The sequence below is a fragment of the Globicephala melas genome, chromosome 19 (genome assembly GCF_963455315.2).
Source record: "Globicephala melas chromosome 19, mGloMel1.2, whole genome shotgun sequence".
NCBI classification, from domain to species: Eukaryota; Metazoa; Chordata; class Mammalia; order Artiodactyla; family Delphinidae; genus Globicephala; species Globicephala melas.
The window spans coordinates 1,504,249-1,518,846 of NC_083332.1; the positions used below are offsets into that span (position 1 = coordinate 1,504,249).

Sequence of the window (14,598 nt, forward strand, 5' to 3'; positions counted from 1 at the left end):
TTTTTTCTTTTAAAAATATCCAGGGAGGGCTTCCCTTGTGGCACAGTGGTTAAGAATCCGCCTGCCAATTCAGGGGACACGGGTTCAAGCCCTGGTCCGGGAAGATCCCACATGCCGCAGAGCAGCTAAGCCCATGCACCACAACTGCTAAGCCTGCACTCTAGAGCCCGCTAGCCACAACTACTGAGCCCGTGTACTACAACTACTGAAGTCCACGTGCCTAGAGCCTGTGCTCCAAACAAGAGAAGCCACTGCAATGAGAAGCCCACGCACTGGAACAGTCGCCCCCGCTCACCACAACTAGAGAAAGCCTGTGTGCAGCAGTGAAGACCCAATGCAGCCAAAAATAAATAAAATAAATTTATAAAAAAAAAATCCGGGGAATTCCTTGGCAGTCCAGTGGTTAGGACTCCGTGCTTCCACTGCAGGGGTCACAGGTTCAATCCCTGGTCGGGGAATTAAGATCCCGAGTGCCGCATGGTGCAGTCAATAAATAAATAAATAAAAATATCTATGCCATGGCGGAGTTCTGAACTATACTGAATCAACGGTGCAGATCAACTACCCTCGGATCCTAGTCCTGGAGTAGGTTCAAGATTGTGTGGGAGGGTTTCTGGCCCTTTCTACTGTTCTAGCTGTCAGACTTGGGACGAGTCCCTTAACCATTAAATATATTTTGTCCCCAAGAGTATTGGGAGAGGCCTCTGCTGGCCTTTCCAGATTGGCCCCTTGGCCCTCTCTGCTTGGATCAACAGCCCTTCTATGGAGGGGGCGGGCTGCCCTAGGCCAAGGAGAGAAGGGGGTCATCATTGCGCTAGAAATATTTTAGAATCAAGAAGCAGACAGTGGAGCTGCCCAGCGGGGGTGGGGAGGAAGGCCCCTCCCTCCCGACTCCATTTTATTTTGGGTCACTGTTAGACACACTGGGTCCGTTTTCTATGTCCTTTTCTTAGGGAATTTATCTTATTTTTACTTTTCCTTAGTGGAAGTTACTTAATTTCTACAATGCTTTTATGGCTAAAGAAGCACAGAATACCTAGGTGGACACATCCCTTATTTAGCAAGAAGAAAAAACACATGTTAGGGTTTGTCCTAGGGGTGTTTATAATATGTAATATTAATATTAAATATACAATATATTTGAGAGCCTGTGAAAACTGAATTGCAAGAGAGAGAAATGATTTGTTTGGCCTTGCCACAAAAGAATGCTAAATAGACAAATACAGAATTTTAGGAAATATGCAACATTCCTGCATACACAGAGCAGCCGGCAAACCTATTCCACATGTGTCACATTCACCTACAATTGTGCCTAAAACCCAGTAGGTGCTCACTGAACATTTCTTAGAACAGTAAATACACACTACAACATAGCTTCCGTATTCATTCTCACGTTTCTGGCAAGACTTTCAAAAGATTGTCTCAATCTATCACTCCAAGCAGTTAATGAGCCATGTTTTCAAGTATTAAAAAGAAGCACATTTTGGAGAGAAAAGCCACAGGCTCAGCTTCATTTTCTGGCTTTTCAGACTTCACTATCTCTTGCTTAAACTTGGCTAAGATCTTAACTTTTTTTTTTTTTTACATGTCACACATATGCTTTTCTAGAACTATTTCTGCTGCTTTATTTTAATAACTACATAATCAATAATACCTTTCAGTAATTTCCATTTCACAAGTGTTTTTCTCAGATAATTTAAATTCCCTGTGAAGACACTGCTGCTGCAATTTGAGGTGAAGTGATAAATAACTTCCTAGCAAGAAGAGGAGAGACTAGAATCCCACACATTTGTCTTGGGGGCAAGGTGCTCCCCTTGTACACGTGCTCTATTAAAAGATCACACAGTGTCCCAGCAGAAGATGGAATGTGATAGATCACTATTCTTTTTCAGGTAGGTTTCAGATTCTTAAAAGAATTGGAAAATATCTCAGATATGGAGTAATAAATATTGTTTGAAGAAACGTGTTGTTCACTAGGTTCAAACAGAATCACTGACTGTACAGCCAGAAAAGCTGTTTTTCTGGGAACCAGAGTCACAGTTTCACCCTTTCAAGCAATTCTGCATTTCCTGTCATTCTTCCTCCATTATCCCTACCATGGCTCTATCTGAAGTCTTTTCTTTCTTGTCCTGGACCAAATATGCTGAAGGTCATTAAACCGAATACAGAGCTTCAGTCTGTTACCGAAGCAAAATTGGGTCCACTTGCCCATAGGCAGGAAAGCCAATCTGCTGACATCGGGTTGTGGTAAAGGAAAGTGCAGTGTTCATTGCAGGGTGCGAAGCAAGGAATTCAGGGCAGCTAGTACTTAAAAGACCCGAACTCCCCAAAGGCTTCCAGGGAAAGGTTTTCAAAGATAGGATGAGGGAGGGGGTTGTAGGGTGTGTGATCAGCTCGTGGACATTCTTCTGATTGGTTGGTGGTGAGGTAATCTGGAGTCAACATCACCAACCTTCTGGTTCCAACCATTCTGGTGTTTATGTGCTTGCAGACTGCATGTAGTTCATTTTTCCCACTTGGTGCAGGTTTCAGTATCTGTAAAAGAGCTCAAAGGTCATGGCTCAGAATATTATCTATAACCCTTGAAGAGGAACTAAAAGTCCTTGACTTTGTTTAACAAGTAAACAATTATTATTTTGTCTTGTTTGACTGTTTTACTTCCCTTCTGGATTTTCTCACTTCTGTGATTAAATTTACTCTCTGGAACTCAGGGAATGATTTTAGCTAACGAGAGGATCTCGGTCTTTGTTTTCTTTGGAGAAAGAATTCAACAAAGAGACTAAGATTGCAAGGCAGGCACAGAATTCATTAGAAGCACAGTACATGTGGGAAAGCACAAGGCGAGCTCACGGAGTGAGCTGCGTGCAATAGGGGCAGCTTAGGTTGTTAGTATGGGGTTAATCTTCCAGGGTTTGGGCCAGGGTGACTCCCCTTTTCCCTCCCCTACGATAGTGTCATCTGCAATTCCTTATTTGGGCTTCCACCAGACTCCATTTTGAATCTTTCCCAAGAACACCTAAGCAAAACCTATTGGGGGTGGGTGTCAAAATTGCAATGCTAATGATATTATAATGATATTACAATGTAGCCAAAGTTACTAGAGGACGACTTGAGAACCCCCTCTGCGCATGTGTGGGGCTGGGAAATCTTGACCACAAGAATGTGGAGGCTGGGGTGGACCCTCTCATCTTTCATCCAATTAGGGCTCCTAGTCCCAACAGTAGTTTATCAAAAGGGTCAGCATGAAACCAGTTGTAGCAGGTTACCCCGAAGCCTATCTATCTCCTACCTCAAAGCACACGCTGGCTCCATGGTTTTCACCGTCAAGAGTTCCTTGCTGAGATGTTGCAAAGTTTCTGTTTTAGATGCCATTCCAGGGAATTCCTTGGCTGTCCAGTGGTCAGGACACGGCGCTTCCACTGCCGTGGGCTGTGGTTCTGTCTCTGGTCGGGGAACTAAAATCCCACAAGAGCGCAGCACCGCCAAAAAAAAAAACCCCCAGCCATTCCTCCATGCACCATGGCCGCATTAAGTGCAAAACAAGTAGGTGGTTTTGATTCTGCTTAATCCTTATGCATGAAGAGGCTGTCCTTGGGCCTGTCCCTGTCTTTCCTGCCTCCGGGAGGCCTAGGAGGCTACACTTTTTCTACAGACAACAGGCAGTCAGAGGACATGGGATGGGGAAGAGGAATCTGTTCTAGGAAAGTCTCATAGGGACCTGTTAGGTTTCAAGTTGTTGAAAAGCGACAGCATAGCTGACAGCCATGAGTGCACATAGAGTATCATTATAATATAGTGTGACCCTTTGGATGTGTAGATTTGGGAACTTGCTCTGTTTCACAGTCTGAAATAACACGTCACTAAACTTTCTGTAAGTATTCCTGGACTGCTCTCCAGAAATCTGGGTGCGTCCCCTTTAAGATAAGGGGACGCCCCGCCCACCGTTGGAGACAGGAAACTCCGCTTCTCAGAGCCCCTGAAGGAGTCTCAAAGCCACTACCAGCCACTTAGGGAGTGAGTTCTGCTCAGATCTTAGACATAAGTGGTGGCAGAGGAAACTACATTACCCAGAAGCAGCTACGGTGCGAAGCGGCGGTGACTGAGCCAATGAAAGATTAGGGGGGGACGCATACGTGCGTGCTCATCGCCTGGGGGCGGGACTTCCGGCGTTGTCTCTGGTAGTGGTTGGGTGGTTTTCGGGCTGTTCACCGGTTCAGGGTGTCGGCGTCGCTTGGTGGGCACCGAGGTGACGGAGCGAAGAGCGGGAGGAGAGAAGTTGGCCCCGCTGCCCAGAGGCGGCTGTGAGGCCCCCTGCGCCCGTAGTTGACGACGGTGCCCTAGTTCCCGCCCCGCTCGCCGCCTCTCCCGGCTCCGTTCTTCCCACCTGCCGGTGACGGAGGCGGCCCTGATGAGGCCGGCTCAGGTGGGTGCTGCGTCTCCCGAGCCCCCACCCGGCCCGACCCCCGCCTCCGAGTCCCAGATCCGGAAGGAGGTGGGTCCGCTCAATTCCTTGCCGGTCAGCCCCAGAGTCCAGAACAGAGGGCGGCCTTGGGAGGGGTCCCTTTTCCACCAGTGGACTGGGGTGAGGGAGAGAGTACCCTCGGGGCCGCCGGTGCACGGATTGCAGGTGCTACGGAGTCGGAAGCATTGGGGAAACCTGGGGTCCCTTTTGTCGGGGACAGAGGGGGACGAGGTGTCTCACCTGAAACGGCAACCTGAGCAGGTAGAATCCATGGAAGGTTGTGAAGGGATTGGGGATGGGAGAACCGTGTTCAGAGTTAGAAGTTAAAAATTGGGAGAATAGGATGCGAATGGAGGCAGGGAGATTGCTGAAGAGACCACCGCGATAGACCCCAGGAGAATTATGGCAGGGGCTGGGCCAGGAAGATAGTGCGACATTGGGAGATGGGATGAGATTCTGGAGAAATCTCAAACTTGGAGTCAATGGGATTTCCTGCTGCATAAAATACGGTTGTAAGCAAAAGTAGGGAATGAAGTACCATCCAAATTTTTTTGCCTGAACATCTGAAAGTGGGGAGATAAGGAAGTCAGCGCGAGGAGCAGGTTCGGGGGGAAGATCATGAGTTGTATTTGGACATGTTGATCCTGACATGTATCAAGATGGAGATGTCACCAAATGGAGATACCATATGTGGAGGTGAACATAAAGTCTGGAAGTAGAGGAAGGGGACAGTGTTGGAAATATCAAAGGTATGGAGGGTGTGGACTGGACCAGGGCATGGCCTGGGGATCAGATTGAGGAGGGAGGCTTAAGATTGTTTTGTTTGTTTGTTTTTATTTTTGGCTGCATTGAGTCTTTGTTGCTTCACGCGGGCTTTCTCTAGTTGCGGTGAGCAGGGGCTACTCTTCCTTGTGGTGCGTGGGCTTCTAATTGCAGTGGCTTCTTTTCTTTCGGAGCATGGGCTCTAGGGTGCACGGGCTTCAGTAGTTGCATCACGTGGGCTCAGTAGTTGTGGCTTGCAGGCTCTAGAGCGCGGGCTCAGTAGTTGTGGCGTACGGGCCTAGTTGCTCCGCGGCATGTGGGATCTTCCTGGACAAGGGCTCAAAGCTGTGTCTCCTGCATTGGCAGACGGATTCTCAACCACTGCGTCACCAGGGAGGCTTAAGATTGTTACATGAGATGGGCCCTGTGGTGAGGGAGGGGCGAGAGTTTGAGGGGAGGACATGAGGGCTGGGTGCTGGCATCCCTGGTGCTCCCTTCAGAAAAGAGCAGACCTGACATAGGAGGGCTTCTGGCCTGTGTCTGTAGGAAGGGACGCCTGGATGGGGTAAGGAACGTCCCTTCTGTGGAGCCTGCAGTGTGTGCTGGTGTGGGTTCTCCACTTGCAGGCTCTACTTATCCTCAGGGCCACTCCTGATGGAGCAAGGGGAAGGTGAGCCAGAGTGGTGCAGCCAGTGGGTCCTAGACGAGGGCACTGCCAGCTCACCTCCAACCCTCAGGGCAAGAGGGATGATCCACTGCTCCCTTTTGAGGATTATTTAATGGGTAGGCCTGGTTGCTGAATGAACTAATAGCTGACCTGCCTGCTCAGCCCCTTGCTACAACTTATTAACTTAAGAATGTATGAGGGCTTCCCTGGTGACGCAGTGGTTGAGAAGCTGCCTGCCGATGCAGGGGACACGGGTTCATGCCCCGGTCTGGGAAGATCCCACATGCCGCGGAGCGGCTAGGCCCGTGAGCCATGGCCGCTGAGCCTGCGCGTCCGCAACGGGAGAGGCCACAACAGTGAGAGGCCCACGTACCGCAAAAAGAATGTACGAAAATTAATTTAAACACTAATTTATCAATATTCCTCTAAATATATACACATAGGTAATTAGAAATAAGCCTGTTCACTCAGTTAAATTTATGCAAACAATTTGTAATTGGCTTGGCATTGATTTACCTCTAGGTATTTGCTTAACAATGCAAAGTTTTATATATGACATCCTCTGAGATCTTAAAAAAGCAGTAAAAATAAAGACCCCAGTTTTCAAAACTGTATCACTTCAGTTGCACTGAAAATATATACAAAACCGTTGTTCCTATGGTCAGTCATAGCTGACACATGGTATGTACTCCTTACGTTAGATAACAATATGACCCCTGTGAGGTTGGAAGCATTCTTAATCTTCATAAACTTTTTCTTTTCCCTGAGGCTCAGGGAGGTTTAACCCTTCTCCAGTGTCACTCAGCTAGTAAGAGACAATACTGTTTTGTGAGGAACTGAGCTTAGACTCTCAGGCTGAGATCTAATTACACCAGGGTAGGGCAGAAGTGGTGGTCCAGCTCTGCTGTAGGATCCTGCCACTGTTACCCATTTCACATGGCTTCCTTCCCCCAGGGTCCCATGGCAGTGGCAGAAATGCTTATGGACCCTGTACAGGTGAATGGAGGGGTCCCACCTCTCACCCATCCCAATTATCACCCTGATAGTTTTATCATCCTGATCTGTATGCCCTCAGGGAATGGTAGTGTCCCAGGACTTCTATCCCTTTTTTGTCTCTTGCCTCTGTAGACCCTGTGCTTTCACCAGGTCCAGGATCCTGTATTTAGTCCCAGGTTATATAGAATAGTTCCATTTCTGACAATTGATGGAGTAAGATGTGGCAGACAGTCCTGACTACATTCAGGATTCTGAATGTTCAGACAGTTGCAGGTGATACTGAGGTGGGATGTTCAGAGAACTGCAGGTCTCTGTTATATCTGGTGGGAATGGGGAGCTGGGATAGGGGTTCACAGGTATCAGGCCTTGAATGATAGTCTGAGGTCCTGGTTCTCTCATCTCAGGTTGATGGGAGGTATGGAAGGTTTGAAGCAGAGGAGGAAGGTGCTATGACTCATGTTTTAACAGATTCCCTCTGGCTGTAGAATAAAAGACAGACAACGGTGCGAGTGAAGGTAGGGAGACCTGAGGGGAATTTCTGCAGTCATCTAGGTGAATGTTGGTGGTGGCTACATCCGAGTGGTGGCTATGGAAGTAGGGAGTGGTTGTTTTCTGGATGTGTTTTGAACTAGAGCTGCCCGTGTTTTATTTATTTTTTAAAATGTATCAGTATATTTTTAATTGAAGTATAGATGATTTACAGTATTGTACTGTCCATATTTTATCTAATGGAGAGTGAGGGACTCAAGAAAGTGGGCTGATAGGAAGAATTGGGGATGACTTCATGTTTCTGGACTTGTTAGGAAGGATGGATGCCTCATCAACTAAAATGGGCAAAGTCAGCTTTAGGAGGAATTTGCAGGTGGAATAAGGAGAGTCCGTTTTTGTCCACGTCACAAATGTTCCAGAGACACCCAAGGGGAGGTGTTGAGTGGACACTTTTACACAGAGAGCTGGAGTTCAGAGGATGGATTCAGGATGGAGACAGCCACAACAGAGTGGCTGTGTGGACTACGATGAAGCTGAAGGTAAGATTTAGGCGGCATCATTTCTAGTTTATGGTGGTGATGCCACTAGAGGACAAGGAGTGAGAATGAAGGGCCTCAGGACTAAGTCTGTGGGTTGGGTACCTGGCTGGTGGTGATGGGCATCACGAAGACAGATGAGGGAGCAGAGTGTTCTTGTCTGTGCATGACAGCGGGATGTAGGCGTGAGAGTCTTCTGAGGCCAGAGCGAACATGAGATGGATGTTGAGGGAGGAAATGGGATCAGCTAGGAGAGTCGCTAGACTTAGGGTGCAGTCACAGTGTGGGTGGGGAGGTCGGTGTACCTGGGCTTCACGTGAGGAGAGAAGTTGCTGACTGCTTATGGGACAGTTCGTGCAACACGGAAGAGGGAGAGGGCTAAGGGGACATGAGGTCTCACATAAAAAGGGTGGCTGGGGAGGAAGGAAAAAACAGGGCCAGGTGGTGAGACCTTCTAAGAAGGGCTTTGGGCAGGCCCTGGCCCCAGGGGACTTTGGTGTTCAGGGGCAGGACTGGGCTGAGATGAATGCTGGATGCATTTCCATTCACTGCCTGGATTCCATGTGCAGAGTACCCTATAAGGAGGTGAAGGAAGTGCCTATGGTGTGGGCTGGGGCTGTCTGTGGAACTGTCACTGTGGAAGGGTTAGAGTCATGAGGAAGGTGCAGTCCAACGAGTGAGATGCAGGTAACGAGGAGTGTGAATGGTTGGCCCTGGGCCCTGGCACTGGGCACTTGAGGACAGGGACGAGTCTGGATGTGTCTGAGGGTCAACACCTGGGGAACCCCAGGGAAACTGTGTGGCAGGAGAGGGGTAGGGCCATGCATGCAGTTCCACACCTTAGGTGGTGGTTTTCTGCTCCCTCCCCCATGTGTTTTATGCTGTGTGCCAGACACAGTGATCAATGGTAATAAGGAGAGAGCAGGCACTGGTGCCACTGGGACCTGGTATATATTCCATGGTGGGACGTGTGGGAGGAGGATGAGCAGGGATGGATGTGTAGGGGGAGGGCTGAAGGTCCTGGAAAGGGAAGTGCATCAGTGATTGCACCCACAGGATTTTAACTAGTGGAGACGAGTGAGTCGTGATACAGAGAGGCCAAGGACATTAAAAGACAGTTTTATTACTTATATTTCCCAAGAGGAGAAGGTACACTATGTAACAGAGCTACCTCTAGAAGCACCAGATTCGGTCAGGAGGCATGAGCACAAGCTAAGGGACACCAAAGGTCAGAGCCTTTATTAGACTTTTGAGGGAAATGCAGGGAGGATTGGATGAAAAGTTTATGGGTGACTAGTTTGTATAATTCTGTGTACCTGGGGTATGGGAACTGTCCCCAGCTGTCTGTTACCTGGCCCTGGGCTGCTTTAGGGCAGGGGAAATACTGACCTGGTTCGTGAGAGTTAGTTAAGGAGTTGGTTGAGAGTATGGGCTCTGGATTGCAAGGGAGATGTAAACAAATTTGGGCATTAGTTTAGCCCTGTAATTAATGGATGGCAAATAGATAAATACAGGATCCACAAAAATATAGTTGAAACAAGAAGCTGTCCATGAACCAAACTCTTCCAATTTTGGCAGGACCGTGTGGTCTTTGAGGACGTGGCTGTGTATTTCTCCCAGGAGGAGTGGGGCCTCCTTGATGAAGCTCAGAGACACTTGTACCATGCTGTGATGATGGAGAACTTTGCACTTGTGACCTCCCTAGGTAAGGTCCACAAGCTCAGCCAGTTCCCTGAGCTGTGCTCTGTTCTTTCCCTTTTCCCAGGGGGCAGCTCTGTACTCCCCACACTGAGACCACGGATACTGCTTCCTTTCCTGGTTTCCTGGCATACGTGTTGTTGGTGCCGGGGCTGGACTGTGTGTACAGTATTATTTTTCTCCACAGGGAGCCCCATCTCTTCTACTCTGAGTCCTTCCAAGATAGGGCTCAGGGGTCAGAAATCTAGATTTTGTCTGAGACCCCTTCAGACTTGGCCTGTTCTTGGTTGGGTCCTCAGTCTAGATGCTTGGACTCTTGTTGTGCCAGGCCTTACCCCTCCCTCTTGCTGACTTTTCTTAGGGCCTTCTGTGCCAGGAATTTTAGCACCAACCTAATTACTAATTTGGGGAACCACTGATTGTTACTACAGTCTCCCCTGTGAAGTTCTTATAATTTTAGAATGCCGAAAGCCCTGTGTTGGATCTCTGTCTACATGTGCTGGCCCCTTCTTTTTCTGTCTTTCACATAAGACTAACCTCTTTCAGGTGCCACATCAATGCTCACCTGCAGCAATGGGTAGGACTCTGGGTACCTGCTAGTCTAGTGTGGTCACTACTACATCAATGGCAGGAGACCCTCAGAAGTACCCGGGCTTGGTGTGAGGTCCTGGGAAATGGTGTGATGTCAGAGCTCGGAATCTGTCCTGCGTTCACTATTGATTGATGCTTGGACCAGTGCCACACCTCATTTCTTCCCCACTCTTATTTCTTCTGTCACACTCCAACCACACTTTTGTGACTCTCACTTGTCACATGTTCTGTTTCATTGCTCCCTTTGCAGTGTTCAACATTTGACCTATATGTAAGATATCGTGAGGTCTGCATGTATCCTTATATAGTCCTTGAACTTTAGCATTTCTTTTGCATCAAGTATTTGTAGGTCTGGGCACAACCTTCGACACAGTGCTCATCTGTCACCAGTAGCCATGGCCATGTTGACTTGGAGGCCTGCCTCTCCTCCCTGCTCTGGTGTGAATGTTTGTGTTCCTCCATGTTCCATATGTTGAAAACCCCATGCAGTGACAGTATTAGGAGATGGGGCCTTTGGGGTGATTAGATCATGAGGGAAGAGCCCTCATGAATGAGATTTGTGCCTTTATGAAAGGGACCCCACAGAGCCTCCTAGCTCCTTCCAACATGTGAGGACACTATGAGAAGTCTGCAACCCAGGAGAGTACAGGCTGATCTGTGGGTTCAAGTCTTCAGAAGTGTGAGAAATAACTTTCTGGTTTTATAAGCCAGCCAGTCTGTGGTATTTTGTCATAGCATCCGAAATGGACTGAGACAGTAACTCATCCTTCAGTCCTTGCCTATTGTCAGGGCTCTCTCATCATGGGAGCTATGCAGGCCCATCTCTGCACAGCAGACCTTCCTCTCTCTGGCTTTAGTCTTCGGTGTGTCATTTCTGATGGGGCTGCCCCTTCTACCAAAATAATCATGCACTTCATCGGCATTTCTCTGCTTACAGGTTGTTGGCATGGAGCACAGGATGAGGAGGCACCTTCTGAGCAAAGTGTTTCTGTAGGGATGTCAGAGGTTGGGACTCCAAAGCCAGATCCATCCACCAAGAAGGCCCAGCCCTATGAGATGTGTGACCCACTGTCCAAAGACCATTTGCACCTACCTGAGCATGACGGAATGTACCCTGATGAAGGGCTGTATATTTGTGGGGAAAACCTTTTCCAGCACCAGAAGGAGCAGATTAGAGACAAACTTTCCAGAAGGGATGAGGGGCAGCCTTCATTTCTTACCAACAGCAACATTCACTCGGCAGAGAGGACCTTGACATGCAGCAGAGACAGAAAGGACTTCCCAGGCAGCATAGGCCTTCTGAAGCAGCCGACCCCTCACAATGCGGGGAAGCCACACAGGGACACTGAGTGTGGGGAAGCTTTTGATAGTGGGCAGAGTGATTACAGGTGCACTCAGTGTGGGAAAGCCTTCCGTCAAAAACAGATCCTTGTTGAGCACCAGAAAATCCACACTGGTGTAAGGCCTTATGAGTGCAGCAAATGTGGTATGGCCTTCATTAGAAAGTTTCACCTTGTTCAGCACCAGAGAATCCATACTGGCGAAAGGCCTTTTCAGTGCAGTGAATGTGGGAAATGCTTTAGGTACAACTCCACACTCATTAGTCATCAGAGAGTTCACACTGGATTGAGCCCTTATGAGTGCAGCAAATGTGGGGAATTCTTCAAGTACAATGCCAACTTCATGAAACATCAGAGAAAACACAATGGAGAAAGGCCTTATGAGTGCAGAGAATGTGGAAAATTCTTTAGGTACAACTATAGACTTGTAAGGCATGGGAGAGTTCACAGTGGAGAACGACCTTATAAGTGCAGCGAATGTGGGAAATTTTTCAGGTACAGCTCCACATTCATTAGACATCAGAGAGTTCATACTTCAGAAAGGCCTTATAAGTGTAATGAATGTGGGAAATATTTTAGGTATAATTCCACACTCATTAAACACCAGAGAGTTCACACTGGAGAAAGGCCTTATGAGTGCACTGAATGTGGGAAATTCTTTAGGTACACATCCACCCTCATTAGACATCAAAGAGTTCATACTGTAGAAAGGCCTTATGAGTGCAGCTTGTGTGGGGAATACTTTAGGTCCAAGTCCAAACTCATTAAACATTGGCAAAATCACACTGGAGAAAGGCCTTACGAGTGCAGTGAATGTGGGAAAGCATTTAGGTACCACTGCAGACTCATTAGACATAAGAGAGTTCACAGTGGAGAGAGGCCTTTCGAGTGCAGCGAATGTGGGAAATTCTTTCGATACAACTCCAACCTCATTAAACATTGGAGAAATCACACAGGCGAGAGGCCTTACGAGTGCAGAGAGTGTGGGAAAGCCTTTAGCCACAAGCATATACTTGTTGAGCATCAGAAAATCCATACTGGAGAAAGGCCTTATGAGTGCAGCAGATGTCAGAAAGCCTTCATTAGGAAGTCCCACCTTGTTCATCACCAGAAAATCCACACTGAAGACAATATGAGTGCTGTGAATGTGGGGAATTCATTAGATACAACTCCAACCTCATGAAGCAGAGAATTCACAGTGGTAAAGGCCTTATGAAAGGGCCTACTGTATAGCACAGGGAATTATATTCAGTATCTTGTAATAACTTATAATGGAAAAGAATTTGGAAAAGAATTATATATATATAATATATATATAAACTAAATCACTTTGCTGTACACCTGAAACATTGTAAATCAACTATACTTCAATTAAAAAACAAAAGACCTTACAAGTGCAGAGGTTATGGTAAATTATGTACTACTCCTAACACTGAAGGAGTACCTCATGAGTTATGTTGGAGTGGGCCTTCTCAGTACAGTGAGCATGGAAAGTTGTTTTGATACAGCTCCCCACTCGTTAGACATCGAGTTCACACCAGACGAAGGCCTTCTAAGTACAGTGAATGGAAGTCTTCAGGTGAAACTCCAACTCCATTAAACATCTATTTCACAATGGAGAAAGGTCTAAGTGCAGCAAATATGGGCATATGTTCAGCCAAAACTCCCACCTCATTCAGCACCAAAAAGTTCACACCAGAGAGAGTATTGCAAATGTGGAAAGACTTTAGCAAAACGTCTGCTCTAATCTGTCCCTGAGAACTATTGTTTTTTCTTTGATTGTGGTAAAATATATGTAACAAAGTTTACCCTCTACCTTTTAAATTGTTGGGTGTAGTGTGTTTAAAAATTCACATCTAATCTCCAGAATTTTTTTCATCTTGCAGAAATGAAACTATGCCTCTTAAACAACATCTCTTTCTACTCCTTCCCTACCTCACCTGGCAACCTCTTTTTTACACTCAGTCGATTAATTTGATTACTCTGGATGCTTTATACAAGTATAATCATACAGTTTTCACCTCTTTGCAACTGGCTTATTTAGCTTAGCATAATTTCCCCATGTTGAAGCACTTGTCAGCATTTTCTTCTGTTTTGAGAAGGAATCAGAATTGACCTAAGACATGGGGAAGGATTCTGATGGTCAATACAAATTTGCCTGATATGATGCTATTTAGAGAAGAGGAGATCCAGATTTTATATGGAATATTTATTGACAGCTTTATTGAGGTACTGACATACTCAATTTCATATTAAAATTGTAAAATGTATTTTCACATCTGTGTGCACAATGGGACTATCATCAAAGTCACAAGGGCTTCCCTGGTGGTGCAGTGGTTGAGTCCGCCTGCCAATGCAGGGGACACGGGTTCGTGCCCTGGTCCGGGAAGATCCCACGTGCCGCGGAGCGGCTAGGTCCGTGAGCCATGGCTGTTGAGCCTGCGCGTCTGGAGCCTGTGCTCTGCAACGAAAGAGGCCACAACAGTGAGAGGTCCGTGTACCGCAACAACAACAACAACAAAAATAAGTCACAATAATGAACATGTCCATTACTTAATGGAGTTTCCATTAGCCACTTTGTATTCTCTCTCCCAAGCCTACCCAAGTTGCCATCTCCAGGTAGACACTCTAGTTTCCATTTTCTAGAATTTCATATAAAGGGAATCCTACAGGTTTCCTTGTTATGACTGTTTTCACTGAGTGCATGAATATATTTTTAGTATTATTCATGTGTGTGCAAAGGAATGACACTAAATAAAAATAAGGAAGGCTTTGTTATGTATTAGAGCTGCATTGTTTGTAAGAAACGTGGGTTTTTTTTCTGACAATGAGAAAAAGTTGTTTAAAGTGGGAAGTGAAGTTGAAACTAAGTAATTTAAACTGAAATTCAGTTTCATATGAATTCATTATAAAAGAAAGAATTTTGAACCATCTGCGTCGTACACAAGCTTCCACTGACACATCGTTCTAGATTTTTCTCTTATTTGGCTTCTTTTTTCTAGTCGTGTCTTTAAGCTATATCTTTGTGTCATAAAGGTTCTTAGGGAATTTTAAAAA

General features: G+C 46.7%; 1 protein-coding gene across 1 annotated transcript in view; it reads left to right on the top strand.

Moving 5' to 3' along the window:
- The window catches only part of LOC115847975 (zinc finger protein 304-like), an 83,827-nt gene extending 70,648 nt beyond the window's left edge, over nucleotides 1–13,179 (top strand). The window contains 2 exon segments of the mRNA XM_060288611.2: nucleotides 11,665–12,662; nucleotides 12,665–13,179. Coding sequence (XP_060144594.2) covers nucleotides 11,665–12,662; nucleotides 12,665–12,774 — 1,108 coding nt within the window. The 3' untranslated portion in view covers nucleotides 12,775–13,179.
- Nucleotides 13,180–14,598: the final 1,419 nt, after the last annotated feature.